Source organism: Spermophilus citellus (genome assembly GCF_964194105.1).
Source record: "Spermophilus citellus genome assembly, chromosome: 11".
NCBI lineage: Eukaryota > Metazoa > Chordata > Mammalia > Rodentia > Sciuridae > Spermophilus > Spermophilus citellus.
In genome coordinates this window covers 133,500,133-133,515,703 of record NC_138192.1, presented here as the reverse complement: position 1 = coordinate 133,515,703, position 15,571 = coordinate 133,500,133, and the positions used below count along the sequence as shown (strand labels likewise).

General features: G+C 47.9%; 1 protein-coding gene across 6 annotated transcripts in view; it reads left to right on the top strand.

Annotated features, from left to right (window-relative positions):
• Positions 1 to 15,049, top strand: part of COL6A3 (collagen type VI alpha 3 chain) — a 78,541-nt gene extending 63,492 nt beyond the window's left edge. For all 6 annotated transcript variants that reach the window (XM_081261453.1, XM_081261455.1, XM_081261454.1 and 3 more), the window contains 7 exons: positions 224 to 922; positions 2,116 to 2,215; positions 4,620 to 4,975; positions 5,802 to 6,065; positions 6,957 to 7,061; positions 13,447 to 13,611; positions 14,340 to 15,049. In XM_081261453.1, the coding sequence (XP_081117579.1) occupies positions 224 to 922; positions 2,116 to 2,215; positions 4,620 to 4,975; positions 5,802 to 6,065; positions 6,957 to 7,061; positions 13,447 to 13,611; positions 14,340 to 14,380 (1,730 nt within the window). In that variant the 3' untranslated portion in view covers positions 14,381 to 15,049. The remainder of the gene's footprint in view (positions 1 to 223; positions 923 to 2,115; positions 2,216 to 4,619; positions 4,976 to 5,801; positions 6,066 to 6,956; positions 7,062 to 13,446; positions 13,612 to 14,339) is intronic.
• Positions 15,050 to 15,571: the final 522 nt, after the last annotated feature.

Sequence of the window (15,571 nt, the reverse complement as noted above, 5' to 3'; positions counted from 1 at the left end):
TTTCGTTTGAAATGATGGTCTGGAGATGATAAAGGGAGTGCTTTACTGATTGGTTCTTCTAATGAATTTTAGGGGGTGAGAGCTGATATCTGGCCACAATCAAGTTGAGAGATCATAGGTTTCCGTCTTGGGTGGCAGTTCTGAGTACCCAGACTCCCAGCAGAGAGGCCCACAGGGCTGCTGCGGGAGCCCAGGATAAATGGGCTGCCGTGCTTCTTTGCAGACATCTGCAACATCGACCCGTCCTGCGGATTTGGTAGCTGGAGGCCAGCCTTCAGGGACAGGAGAGCAGCAGGCAGCGATGAGGACATTGACCTGGCTTTCATCCTGGACAGCTCAGAGGCCACCACTTTGTTCCAGTTCAACGAGATGAAGAAGTACATAGGCTACCTGGTCAGGCAGCTGGACCTGAGCCCAGACCCCAAGGCCTCGCAGCACTTTGCCAGGGTGGCCGTCGTGCAGCAAGCCCCCTTCGAGTCTGTGAGCAACGCCAGCGTGCCGCCTGTGCGGGTGGAGTTCTCCCTGACCGACTACGGCTCCAAGGAGAAGCTGCTGGACTTCCTGAGCCGGGGCATGACGCAGCTGCAGGGGACCCAGGCCTTGGGCAGTGCCATCGAGTACACCATAGAGAACGTCTTTGAAAGTGCCCCCAACCCCCGGGACCTGAAGATCGTGGTGCTGATGCTGACAGGCAAGATGCAGCAGCAGCAGCTGGAGGAGGCCCAGAGAGCTGTCCTCCAGGCCAAGTGCAAGGGCTACTTCTTTGTGGTCCTGGGCATTGGCAGGAAGGTGAACGTCAAGGAGGTGTATGGCTTTGCCAGCGAGCCCAACGATGTCTTTTTCAAACTAGTGGACAAGTCGACTGAGCTCAACGAGGAGCCTTTGATGCGCTTTGGGAGACTGCTGCCGTCCTTTGTCAGCAGTAAGTCCTGCGGAGCCTAGCACTTGTCTGGCCATGCTCTGTGCTGGCCCCAGAGTCCAGGCCACTGGGGCAGGCAGGTAGCCACAGGAGAGATACCAGTGAGCTGACATGAACATGTCCATTTGCTCAACAAGTAGATGTGATGCCGTCATATGCTAGAAATGCTCTTAGGAGCCAGCATCAGCAGGGGACACACAGACAACAGTCCTGGTCCTCGTTTACTCATTTTTAATCCCAAATTTGATGGGGACCTCCTTGCCGTAAGATGCTATTGGTGTTCCAGAGGTTTGCTGGGTGGGCACGGGGGTCAACCAGACATTCATTATTCATGCCCCAATAAGCTGATGCCTTACAGAAGTGTATCCTGTGGGGGGCATTGATCTGGGATTAGCCACCAGGCCCATGCTTGCTTCCCCTGTATCTTTGCCACTGGGGATGTTCCTCCCTAGAATATTCCCCCACCTTCTTATCAAATGCATCAAAACTCACCCTGTCTGCCCCAGCTCACTGTGGGTACTCCCTCTCCCAAGGCCTGTGCTTGGTAAACCTGGATGCCAAACTTGGGCCATCTGTTATCTGGACCACTGGTCATTTTTTTGGGGGGGTCTGGTACAATGCATAGTCAAACAAGCAGAGGCTGTGTATCACCCCGATGGGGGCTCTACAAAGTGTGAACACACAGGGCCCCGCTGAGTATTTATGGTCCAAGGGAAAGTCTGTGAAGGCCTTTCCCCCAGAACACACCAGGGAAACGTGAAGCAAAGGAAAGCCACACGTTCACCCAGGGATCGCTGTTCCTATCTTCAGAAGGTTAAAAACAAAAGTGTATCGAGCAAAGCTCTGAGAAAATATGAACTGTAATTGGACTATAATTTGACTTTTGGAGTTTGGAACTTGCTAAGCTCTCCTCTTGAGTTTTCTTCTATTCCTGTCTTCTTCTTCACATTGAGTGAGTACCATCTTTGACCCAATCACTCAAATACCAAGTAGAACATACTGGCCTGAGATGGGGTATGAATCTTGTACCATCACCCTTAATGGATAACATCACTGGGCTTAGCTTGTCTGGAAGAACCAGTCAATTTGATAAATATTTATGGCCAACTAAGCATTATCTCTAGTCCTATCAGACTGATTTTAATTTTCATGTGACTCATGTGCAGTTCAAATATTTTTTTCTTGTTTTTCTCTAGGTGAAAATGCTTTTTACTTGTCCCCAGATATTAGGAAACAGTGTGATTGGTTCCAAGGGGACCAACCAGCAACTGCTATGAAGTTTGGTCACAAACAAGTGTAAGTGATTATAATTATTTTTAAAAACTTGTGGTGCTATAGGTGGAATGCAGAGGTCATCCTCTAACTTTATGGAGGAGGACATTGAAATTCAGATAGTATGATGTCTCAAAGGTAATGTAGGATGTTCTTAAAGAATTTGTTATATTGGGTAGCTTTTGCTGCATAACAAACTACCCAAAACTCAGTGGAATGGCTTATAGCAATGATTATTTATTTCATTTAGAATTCTGGCTGGGCTCAGCTGGGTGGTTCTTCTGGTCTCTGCTGGGCTCTTGAGTGTGCTGTGGTCAGCCACTTGTAGATATGGACTGGCAGGTCCAGAATGGTCTCCACTGGATTGGTTCACCTCTGTTCCATGGGTCTCTCATCTTCCAGCAGGCTAGCCTGTTTGTTTATAAGGTGACCAGGCTGGTACCATGGAAAGACGGTGGCAGTGTGCCAAGAATCTTGAAACCTAAGAGACCTGGTACACTGCTGACTTCTACCACATCTGTTAGCCAAAACCCATGTCCAAAAACTGGCCTAGATTTAACGGTGGAAAACTAGGACAAGGGGGGACCTGGTGTGTCACATTATTCAGAGTATGGACACAGAGAAAGTAGATGTTTGAGGCCGTATGTCCAAATAGTCTATCGTAACTGGTGTGACAGGATTTCTTTTCTTTTTTTTTTTTTAAATAGTTTTTAGTTGTTGATAGACATTTACTTTATTTGTTTTTATTTCTATGTGGTGCTGAGAATTGAACCCAGTGCTTCATGCATACTAGGCAAGCACTCTACCACTGAGCCACAACCCCAGCCCTGTGTGATAGGATTTTGTAAGAACTGAATACAAAAAAGTATTAAGCAAAGCATTAATAATTGTAATAATCTTACAATTATTAATGCTGCAGTAGCATGTGGAGGTGGCAGCCCTGGGAGGCAACATGTATGCCTTCCAGGAAGAGGAACGAGAGCTGGGAGACTGGAGGACCACTGTACTGTGGTGTTGCTGCTTGTGGACCTGCTCCATGGCCCATGCCCTGCTCCATTTCTGGTGCCAACTCTAGGAACAGAGAGGAGGAGAATGTGGCCACATGAGAGGACTAGGTGGGGTGGAGGGGGACATGGTTGCAGGAGCTGAGCTCATGTGGGTGTCAGCTGTTTGTGCTCCTTAAGGGACTGCCACAGTATGTCACACTTAAGTGGGGGTGGAGGTTCTTTGCACCAGATGAGAAGTGAAACCATCCTTGGAAAACTAAAGTCAGTTCCCCAGCTGACCTGGGGGTGCGGGAGAGCCACCTCTCTCTGTTGCAGACCCTTCTCTCTATCACTCTGTAAGTCCTTCAGCTCCTGCCCCCATCGTCAGAGGGAGTGGTGCCAAATCCCTGCCTAGTACGCTGAAAGTCATGACCAAGGCAGCTACGACCCTCCCCAGGCACTGGGATGCCAGCCCAGCCGGATCCAGGTTCACAGGCTCTATCTACTCTTCCAGCCTTCCATGGACCCCATTTTTTTCTGAAATATTCTCTAAAGTTGGCTCAACTGTCTCATCTTTAGGAGAACTGAATGAACAAAGTAACAGTATTTGTACTTTTATGATATCAGCTTGAAAATATCCTGCATATGATTTGTAGCATGATACAGCTGTAAAGTAGTTGAATTTTCATCTAAAAGCAAGAATGAAGCATGGATCTGTGCTGTTGCATTGTTTGATGCTGTTGTAGATTTTTTTTAAATTTATTTTTTAGTTGTAGTTGGACACAATAACTTTATTTTATTTATTTATTTTTTTGTGGTGCTGAGGATCAAACCCAGGGCCTCGCATGTGCTAGGCTAATGCTCTACCGCTGAGCCACGACCCCAGCCCACTGTTGCTTTGTACACATACACAAAAATTGACACAAACAAAAGATACACACATTTTCAGCCAACAATGAGCCATAGGAGCAAAATGTTATATGCTAACTTAACTTTCTAGTTCAACGTGGCATTTTGATGAGTGGACACCTTTTTACAGTGAAAATAACTAATTACTAATTTTATTTAATTTTAATGTATGTTTCAGTTTGTTAAGTGTTATAATTAGAACACTATTAATATTATTTATTCTCTTATATCTTGTTTCTGTCTTTTAAAAATAAATTGAAAATAAGATGTCAGATGTTCTTATAGTACCATGTAAGCTTTATTTTTAAGGATTCTATTTTTAGATGCCATTCAATATCTTTTTTTAGTGTTACAGATTCTAAAATTAAGAAACTTTGAACATGTGCAATACTATGCCTAATCTCTAAAAAACTATAGGGCAAGCATTTTTGCTAAAACAGCACATTTCCCGTAGATCCTTGGGTTGATGTCATCGCCTACTTAGATAACATGCAAAGTTACAGGTGGAGGTAACCTTTAATCTGTTTTAACAGAAACATTCCAAATAATGTTACATCAAGTCCAACATCCAAACCAGTGACCACAATGAAGCCAGTGACCACAACAAAGCCGGTGACCACCACAACAAAACCAGCCACCATTGTGAACTTGCCGCCTGCCAAGCCAGCTGCCGCACGGCCTGTCCCTGCCAAGCCCGCGGCTGCCAAGCCTGTGGCCACCAAGCCGGCCACGGCCCGACCTGCAGTGGTGGCTAAGGCAGCGGCAGCGGCGAAACCTGCAGCTGTGAGACCCCCTGCCCCTCCTGCAAAGCCAGCAGCCACCAAGCCCGAGGCTCCTAGGTCCCAGGCCAAGCCAGCTGCCACCAAGCCAGTTGCTGCCAAGCCCATGGGTAAGAAGCCCAGCTGGGGCTGCCTTGCTACACCCTCACAGGCCCCTCTGAGCATGCCCTTGGAGGCCGGTTTGCAGTAGGAATGTGGTTGGTGATCGCCCTTGGTGATCGTAAACTTTGTCCCTGCTGTGAGGCATACGGTCACAGAATAGGGTCTCAGGCTGTGCACTGTGGCAATATTACGTATTGATTACGATCTGGGTGATCATCCTCGCCCAAAGACTACCCTGCAAGCTCCTGAACGTAGGAAAGATGCGTGTCCGACTCTGACAGGTACGAGAGGTAGCTGGGTTCGAGGCGCCCAGCGTGTGTGGGTTATCTTCCTCAAAGTGGATACTAAAAGATGCTAAGAAAGTCACCCCTGTAGAGGACCATCAGGCAGAATATATGTGCTCAGGAAAGGTGGGAATTGCTTTCTGTTCATGAGCAGAGTGGAAGCAGAAATCCCTTTAACAGAATTTCATGCTATGCCCTAAAGTTTCATGACTTAGATTTTAAATGGCAAGGCTCATTTTGTCCTGAGCGTCTTCCTGTAGCTCTCCAGATCTCGCATTTTCAAAGTATCCCCTTAACAATGGAGATTTTCAAAAGGAGGTTATGTACCTTGCTGGTGAGTAATGAGGCTTTTAATTATTCTTAATTAGTGAACTTCATGTTTCACACATGCTGAGTGTGACAGTATTTCTCAGGAGCTTGAAGGAGAAATTAGTTCAACTTCCGGATCAATTGTGCTGACTCATGGCTTTCAGGTGTCCTCCTCGATGGGTGGCACAGTCCCACAGGCCCTATTCTTTACCTCCACGCTCTGCTCTGGTCTGTCTTTCAGCTAAGGCGTCCCGAGAAGTCCAGGTATCTGAGATCACCGAGAACAGTGCCAGACTCCACTGGGAGAAGCCTGAGCCTCCTAGTTCTTATTTTTACGACCTTGCTGTCACCTTGGCCCACGACCGGTCCCTGGTTCTGAGGCAGAACCTCACAGTCACCAGCCGCGTCATTGGGGGCCTGCTGGCCGGGCAGACCTACCATGTGGTGGTGGTCTGCTACCTGCGGTCACAGGTCAAAGCCATCTACCAAGGAAGCTTCAGTACCAGTGAGTACAGGTGGCCTCACGGGCAGCCGGGGCCTGCTTTCTACATGGGATACCCAGTGGGACAGGAGGGCGCCATCGTGATGGCATCTACCCTGAAGTACCAGCAACGTTTAAATGGAAAAATAAGAATCCAGGGTGCTTTGGTCACACCCTGAGTTTATAGAGCAACAGAATAAAAGGGGGTTCCATGTGAATGTGCTCTGGCTCTTGGGTTTTGGCTGCTGTACGCAGGAAACCAGGTTCTCTGTGCCTGAGAGCAGCCTGCTAAGGTGGGGGTCTCTGCTGCCCCACCTGGCCCTGGAAAGTAGCCGTGAGTCACAACCTTCTTAGGGAGCAATGGAGAGACTATGAGGACTCGCTCCCAGGGCATCGAGGCCAGCAGCCTCTGCCTCCCTGGCCCCCCAGTCTCATGCTCTGCCAGCTCGGCCCGACACTGAAGACTGCCTTCCCAGGGGCCCTCTCTTTCTTTCTGAGTTCCTTCCTCTTGACCTCCACTGCTCCAGGGTGGTGGAGGCAGGCCAGGTCCCTCTTCTTTTCAGGCCAGTGTGACTCAGATGGGGGATCACAAGGGGGGGGGGATCACAGGGGGAGGGGGGTGATTCCCCTTGGCAGCCACTGGTCAGGCTCAGCATCCCCAGGAGTCAGAGACCTGCCCCACCCTGGCCTTCGGTTTTCTTGGATGCTGTGGAAGAGGTTAGTGGAGATGAAAGGGTTTCCTCCACCTGCTTGGTAACCCATGTCACCTTGCAGACCACAGCATAAGTAGCATGTGGGGACTTCTGAATCCCGTTTCAGTGGCCCACCCTGAAGGCCGCTGTGCCTGGATTGCTGCGGAGTTCTCGGTGGCTGGTTTCTGGTTTGCCTAGGTTTGCATGCATTTTTCTTTTACAGGGAAAACTCAGCCTCCACTTCCACCTCCACAACCAGCAAGGTCAGCTTCTAGTGCAACCATCAATCTAATGGTGAACACAGAACCCTTGGCTCTTACTGAGACAGGTAAGCTACAAAAATGAGGTGCTCTGGGGGCACTCGGGGAATTCTTCCAAGAATTTTAAAGTTTTCAAAGTCTTGATTCTAGCTCCTCTCCCTGGGTCTAGTTCCCATGACCTCTATGGGGAAAGTTCCAAGTTGGCTCTGAGAGGCCCAGATGGTGTCAGTCTGCATGTTCCCAGCTGTAAATGAAGCTGTACCTTGCCTGCCACAAGATTTGCAGAGGAAATTGAGTGGGAGTTGCTTCTAAGGCTCCAGGCCGAATCCTCTGTGCCTTGTTGGAGACTCAAGTGGATGGTGGTCTATGGTGGTGTGAAGAGCAGGCTTTGTCCCCTCCATGATTCACTCCCATAAATGAAACTGCTTGGGAGAAAACAGGATGGTCCAGATTGGAGCCGTGAGATGCCTGGGTTTGAATGTGACCCCTGGGGTGCTGTGATCCCAGGTCCTGAGCACACAGCCTGGCTTGCTCTCGTGTTCTGCTCTCTCGGGTGCTGAGCCCAGGTGTGCGCTCAGCTAACATTTATCAGCGATGGGGTAGCCATGATTTGGGTACACACAGCTGTTGCTGGCCTTGTTCGTCCTTGAGAGATGATCACTAAAGAGGTCACTGTTTTGCCTAAGTGTATGCAGCAAAAGATTTGGTAGTAACATAAAAACAGTGCCAAACTCCACTGGGAGAAGCCTGAGCCCCCTAGTTCTTATTTTTATGACCTTGCTGTCACCTTGGCCCACGACCAGTCCCTGGTTCTGAGGCAGAACCTTACGGTCACTGACCGTATCATTGGGGGCCTGCTAGCCCGGTAGACCTACCCCATGGTCTTCCATGGGATTTTAGGTATAACATTGTTTTACAGACCCCAAAGCATAAGTTTCTGCTACATGTGAGAACATATGAAAACGATTCAATCACTTTTGCTGTGTCACCCCATTCAGGAGGAGGACCATCTTGGGTTACAATGGGTACTTCTGTAATGAATTCTAATGGAGGGTGTTTGTGGCTGGTTTCATGCTGTGCTAGATTTAGGAGCAGCTGAGGCTGTGTGACAAGTCAGCAGGTGGCATAGATTTACTATGCATTGAGAGAAGCAACAGCACTTTATTATTCTGAACTATCTTGTGTGGTTCTTGGATCTGTCTTGTAGATTCCTCATTTTACTCTTTTCCACTGTAAGTCTCTGAAATGATGCTCATTTCTCTACCTCATGCTTCTGTAGTGGATGCATCCCATTTCATCTATTTAAATCAAATTAGATGGTTCTGAGCATTTGGTAACTCCATACCTGCCTCTTTGGGGCTGCTGGGCAGTGGAGGCCTCCTGCCAGAGTGCTTTCTTCCACTGACAGACCTTCGCTGTGTCCACACACACCAGCATGTTCGCAATCCCCGCATACAGGACCACCCGTAGAGATGCCAAGCACAGAGTTACTAGGAGGGTCACTGATTCACGTGGGAATTGTGGCTGTTACACACTGGTGTTTAATAAGGGCTGATAAGTGACCTACTTACAGAACTGAATACTGTTGAATTATAGTTTGCCTTTGGAGACAAGTTGAGCAATTGGTCCGTCAGAATGGCCACATGTCTTTTAAATTTCTTTCACCTTTTAAAAGGAAAGGCTGGTAGAAAACTAGGACATTCTCTCCTTAATATAAACTTATGGAAATAAGCCAGGTGTTCTAGTAGATGGGGTAATAAAGTTTTAGCTTCTTAGAGATCGTATAAAAAGACTGGACAAAAGATTTTGATCCTGTGGTTTTCAACTCAAGCTAAGAAGCTGGAGGTAGGCACATGTGATGTCGGTAGGGCTGGGAGAAGACTCAAGTTTTGATTTCTGTTCATAAGCAGCTTCGTGAGTCCTGCATCAAAGGACTGTCCTGCAGCTCCAGTTTCTGAACCCCACAAAGGCTTCCCAGACAAGAGGATTGACCTCAAAGGGAAGTTGCAAGGAATACACCAGATTCCTCCAAAACGTGAACCGGGCAGACCCAGTGCACTCTCCGAGGCGCTGAAGTCTCAAGCCCCCACCCCAAGCCCAGGGCTGACTCCGTCCCTGGTAGTGGAGGTTGTAAAATGTCTCGCAAACTTGTGCTTCACGGAGAGAACATGACTTGGAGTGACCACAAGTCGGCAAGCCTGGGGAAGTTTCTGGTTCTCGTATGTGTGGTCCAGAAGGATAAGCATGGATAAACAGCGCTGAGCTAACATACACAACCTAATCTTGAAACACAGTCTGAGGGGGCCGTTTTTGTTTTTTCTGGTGGAGTTGCAAGTCTCAGAACTAGGAGACTGTCTTCCAGCCAGACTCCCAACGCAGGCACCTCCTCCCCACATGACAGAGAGAGAAGAGGTATTGAGATGGCAGCCTGGGCTTCCCTCAGAATGCAGGGCGTCTGACACACTGAACCCTTGACACTGGTGGGTCCCGTCACTCAAGAGCGTGTTCTCTGACCATGTCACGTGTGTTGTGCACGTGCCTGTGTGTGGATTTCCCACTCAGTGATTCAGATAGCATGGAGACGCAAGCTCCCTGCCTTTCTTAAGAGCAAGGCCCTGCACCCTTGATCTCTGCAGCCTGCACAGAGGTAGAACAGCGCTTGGCCGGGAGAAGGTACTCAGTTCACGTTGGCCATGACCATTGGGTGTGCCCCCACATGCATGCCACTCTTGGGAGCTTTTTTTTGAATTAAAATAATTGGATGTTTACTTCAAAATGATTGAAATCCAAAATGGACCGCAACAGCAAGGAAGGGGTAACTAGAATTAAAGAGATGAAAGCTGGTCTTCCCTTCTCCCCAGCCTCGTCCCCTGCCCGGCTTATCCTCTTAGACACTCTCTTCAGCAGAAGTAAAATACTTTAATAATATTTATATTTTTTAGAATTGAAGAAGGGAGTGTCAACTAATCACTCCTTATTAAATAACTTTAAAAAATAGAGTAACTACACTCTATAGTTGCAGGTACAATTTGTATCCAATTATTAATGATCACAATATGCATTATTTCTTCAAGATGTATTTTCTAAACAACTCAGGCAAAATTAAGTTTTAAAACCAGCTTTTCCAAATGGACATGCATGCATTTTGATTCATTTTATCTTACGGACCATTAACTTATTACAAACTCAGTTTAGATTCACAAAGGTGTGTCTCTTTCTCAGTGTGAAATGTTAGCAATTCTTTACTTCCATGAATAAAAGATTCCACCTGACAACCTGCATTTTTTGCCCTAGTTTACCATTTTGGACCCATGTTTGAGTCCATTTAGAAATTGGTGCAAGAACACAAGGAAATGAAAGGCCCTGGCCCTAGGCATCTAATTCAGGGGAAGGAGATGACCAGCAGTGATATTTGAGCTTTCCATTGCGTACATTAACGTTTTCCTGTTTCAAAAGCCACATTTTAAGAGAATCTTGTTTTTGCTTTGATGCTAGGGGTTGAGTTCAAGCTAAACACAAGCTTTACATTGAGCTACACCCCCAACCCAAGAGATGCCTGCTTATGGAGAATTTGACAGACACGGGCACATATGTTGGACAGAGTGGCTACGGGATTCTTTGTCTCCCACATAAGTCCTGGCCCTGTTTGGTCTAGAGGGAAATGGCTTCCTGCAAGACCCTGAGTGTAAGACCCTGACTGGCAACGAGGGTTGGTTCCACTAGTGGGACTACAGCCTCATTACCTGCCATTCAGGATCCTAGGTTTCGCAGTACTACATGATTCTGTTTGAAATGGTAAAAGTTTTTTTTGCAGTACTAGGGAATGAATCTAGGTGCCCCACGGCTGAGCCACATCCCCGCCCTTTGTATTTTTTATTTTGGGACAGGTTCTTACTAAGTTGTTCAGACTGACCTCCAATTTGCAATCGTCTTGCCTCAGCCTTCCAAGTCACTGGGATTATAGGTGCGTGCCACTGTGCCCAGCAAAACTTGTATTTTTTTTTAAACAAAATAAAATTAATCCTCTTCCTCCATCCAACACACACACAAAAAAACCCTTTCTACCTTTGCTTTCTTCAGCACCTAAAAAGTCACACCCCAGCCCTTTCCTGGGGTCCATGTGTTGCCTGCAGATATGGCCATTAGCTAGAGGTGATGGGAAGATCTCTCACTCGCATCACAGCCTAAGAACATCGAGAGTTCATACCAGGCACCGAGCCTCAGGCTTTGTCACCAGGACAGCTGACAGTACCATGTGCTGTCAATTTTGGTTTTAGGGTTTGTTGCCACCTCTCCCCTCCCCCATCTAATTTTGGCTAAGGAGACTTTGTATAGAAATTTAGATGTTACCAAAGGCACCTCTCTGAGGTGTCCAAACAAAATCAAAGCCAGGAAGTTTACATTATGCAATATTGCAAAAAGAGTCCTAAACTATTGGCTTACCCATATGAGTTAAGGAAGAGTCCAATGCAGAAACTCACCAAAATAATTAACATTCTGTATTACTTGTTCTAGACATTGGCAGTCTGTGAACTGGTCACGTTTTGTCCAAGCAGACGTCACTGGGCCAATCTGGAGGAGCTCATTTTTGTGGTCACTCATCTTTTACTTATTTTATTGACTATAAGGTGCACATTTCCCCTCATTGTAACACTTCTGAAACTGAAATGTGACCTACAACTGACCACATATCCTGCCTGGCTGGTAGTATTCTGGGAACAGAAAATAGCATTGCATCTTAAAATTAAAATTTCTTAGTCCTGATGAAACACAGTATTTGGTTAGCCAAGTTCCATTGTGGATATAGATCATTGTTTAGCACAAGATGGAGTAGTAGGGGAAAATCTGACTTTTAATAATAATTTAAAGAACTGAACCTCACAAGTTCAGATAAACAGCTATAAATATTTGCTCTACTTGGTTGAAGAGCAGCTGCTGTCTTCAAGATGGTCTGTCCGTCTCTGCTTCGGAGTGTGACCATCAGTTGCAGTGCTCAGACCAGATGCACCCTGAGGATATTTGGTTTTCTTTCTTTCTTTTTAAAATTGTGAATAAATGTGTGCCATTTGGGGCATCCTCCAGGAGGAGAGGAGAAAGCCCAGCAGACAGCTGGCCTGGCTCTCAGGCCTGTGGGGCTCCACGGTGAGCGGGGAGCTTGTCCAGCGATCCACAGTCTTGCCTTGCTCGGTTCCCTGCACAGCACCCTGGAGGCCCCAGGCACATTCGAGAGGAAGAAGGTGGTTGTTGTAAATCGTTGCCATTTTATTCTGTGTCTTTGGGCCTTGAAAGCTCTTGGTGTGGCCCCTGGCTCTCTCCACCTCTGAAGGGGTCTGCACCTAGGAGGTGTGGATGAAGCGCTGGCAGCCCCCAGTCTTGCGGGACAGCCTCCCCTCAGCAGCCAGGGTCATTGGAGACAATTCTGAGCCTCGGTCCTGTGTAGCTTAGAGTCTGCTGCATCACAGCTGACCCAAGATTTGATGGCAACCCCGAGACTTTGGGTTCTTTCCCCTTTTGTGCTGGTCACAACTGCAGGTGCCCACACTGCCCCCACCCCACAGCTGTGCCTCGCTAGGGATCAAGGACAGTGGGATGGCCGCTGTTCTGGGCAGAGCTGGGAGATTTAGGCTCATGAGCTACTCACACAAACACGCAGCCTCATCCACCCCAGGGAGTTTTGTCCCAAGGAGGTTTACATTTTTCAAACTTTCAGATAACAGTTGACATCCGTGTATCTCCTCTGGAGTTTGCCAGAGAACTCTGTAAACAGACATCGGAGCGTGCCTGAGCTGCCAGCTCTCCTCTGCAGGCCGGGAGGGACCGTGGCCCGCTTGACTTCCTCAACAGGAGGAAGAATGCTCCTCGGTGGCGTCTTGGCGGTGGTGAATTCTGCCTCAGTGGTAGTTGTTTGAACTTGTTTGATTTGGCAGTTCTCGAAAAAGCTCAGCTGCACATGTGTGTGAGCACACGCACATTCTTACAGGTTCTTCATTCCCACTTTGCCTTTGATTTCCAGTCTACTTGGCTTGCAGTGAAGTGAGCAGCTTTAGTTTTGAGCTGTTATTTAAATGCCGTTTTCCCAAGGAATGGGAAGCTCCACATGGTTTAAATCAGTTTCTTCTCTGAGGAATCAGCATAGAAGGAATCAGGGAGTCAGCGGTCTCGTGAGTGGGAAGAGGATCAGCCGTTCATCTTGTTTCCAGTTTCCAAGGAGGAGAGCTAACATTTGGGATTCCAGCGTCGTCCGTGAACCATGGGGAAGCTTTGTTCATTCCTTGCAAAGCTGAGTGATTATTCTGTCCCCATGTCAGCGAGGACACAGGCTCAGTCAGGGGAAGGGGCTTTTCCTCGTGGAAACTGACCTGTTTTCCTGGCCCAGTGTTCTGGTTAGACTGCAGCTGGCCGTGTTTCAGTCTAATGGAGCCTAATGGAGGCCCTTCTCCCCTGTAACTGCAGATATATGTAAGCTGCCCATGGAGATAGGTACCTGCAGGGACTTCAACCTCAAGTGGTACTATGACCCAGGCACCAAGAACTGCGCCAGGTTCTGGTTCGGAGGCTGTGGTGGAAACGAAAACAACTTTGAATCACAGGAACAATGTGAAAAAGTTTGCGGTCATGGTAAGTGATTCTCTGTGATTGGCTGCCGCAAATAAGAGACCAGGTCAATAACTGCCCTTGAGGAATATTTGAATTACAGTGATTATGATACAAATGAAAAAAGATAAACTGTATCCTCAGATAAGGATACAGAATAAGCACAATTTAAAATTTTACAAACAAACCTCTGTGAATTTAATTTTTCAAATTACATTTTTTTTCTAGAAACATACTTTCTTTTTTTTGGCCAACTACTTACCACTCTTCAGAAATGTTACCAAGTCCCCGTTACTCAACATATTGCACCAAACATGATTATGAGAAAAATAATATCATGATCAATTAGAAATAACACCAAAGATAAATCCCCGCATATGCTTATCTTTAAGTAATTTTGCTTTCTGTAAATAACAATGCTGACTCTGGGCCCATCCAATATATGTCCATCCCCTTGGGCAACATACTTGGTATTTGAATTAAGCAGCTGGGCAGAGGCCTGGGGTCAGTGCACAATGGGCAGAGTTCAGTTGGCATGAAGTCCAGGTAGATGACTTGGGGAGGGTGTGTGGACTCTGAGGGCACAAACAGCCCCAGGCTCCAGCCCAGCAGGTCATGGGGTACCAGGGACATTCCTGAACAGGCAGCGTGAAGGGGTGAACAGCAGAGTTTGTGGGGTCATGCCCTGGTGAGTGCACGTCCTTCTTGGTCAGTGATGTGCTTCCCCATCCTCTTCTCTCCCCCACGCTCAGTGCTCACCAAACCTGGAGTCATCGACGTGGTTGGCACCTAAGCGCGCTGGCGCGACGCATACCTCTGAGATGGAGCGGCCTTTCCAGCTGTCTCTGCAGAAGCTCCGGGGAGCCCGGCACTGTGCTGTTTCATGCTTTGAGTGACACTCGAATCTGGAGGAACCTTCTGCCTTGCAACCTGTCTGTCAATATGGTGCTAAACGAGTCTGTGGACCCTCGCTCCTCGTCTCCTGCAGTGACGTCTGCACCTGGAACTTGTGACAGCTCTCCACCGTGGGCCATGTGTGAACATTCCTGGTGCAGCTCCCCTGGGGCTCCAGTGGCCTAGAGCGTCACACCCCACACCACAGCTGCTCCACCTGCTTACGCTTGGTTCATTTCCTCCTTAGTTAAGTGCAACTTTAGATGCAGAGACAAGAGCCAACCTTTTCATCCCCAGTTTCCTGGATTAGGCTTTGAGCTAATTTCTTCTTCTCAACCCTCTAACAAGTGCTCTAGTTAGAAGAAAGCAGAATCCCCTGACCTGTGTGCACTGTTGGGACCAAAGCCTTAATTAAAGAATTAAAAGCAAGCCATGATAGGGAATATTTTTGGCATTCCTCTAATGTTGTTGTTTTTATTTTGAGTGAGGGGTGGGGTTTAATTTTAATTTTAAAATGTTTAGGAAATTTATACAAAGAAACTTTTTAATAAAGTATATTGAAAGTGTTGTGCTTTGGCCCTTGGCTGTCTTGTGTCCAGAGCAAGGATTGTCAGACTCACCCCAGGGTCATAAGGCACGGCCCTGCCTGGCCTCTGGTCCCAGGCTGTGCTGGGTGCTGTGCCAGGTGGGCGGCTGGCACAGGTGGATCCAGCCTCAGGTGCACAGCCAGGGGCCCTGGAGCCTTCCCATCTCAGGAGCGCAGGTCGCCATGCTCTCTGTCCTCCACCTTTGGGTTGACCAGAGCCTCAGCCTCCTACCTGTCCACATCTACAGTGACTCTTCCCTGGGTTTGGCTTGCTCCTGCCTCAGTGGTTTCCCTGGGAATCTTTTCCTCCTACCTTCAGAAATAATCCACAAAACGCACACACATGCTGGCGTCCCCCGAGGAAGAAAAGGGAATGTGTCCAGCAAAATGCCTGCAGCCCGATGGTGCTGCAGGTGGACTCCAGAACCTTGGCGAGCAGAAGGAAGATGGCTTGAAGGGTGGTTTTGCCACGTGACCTGTGGGAGGGCGGACAGCAGGAGGGAG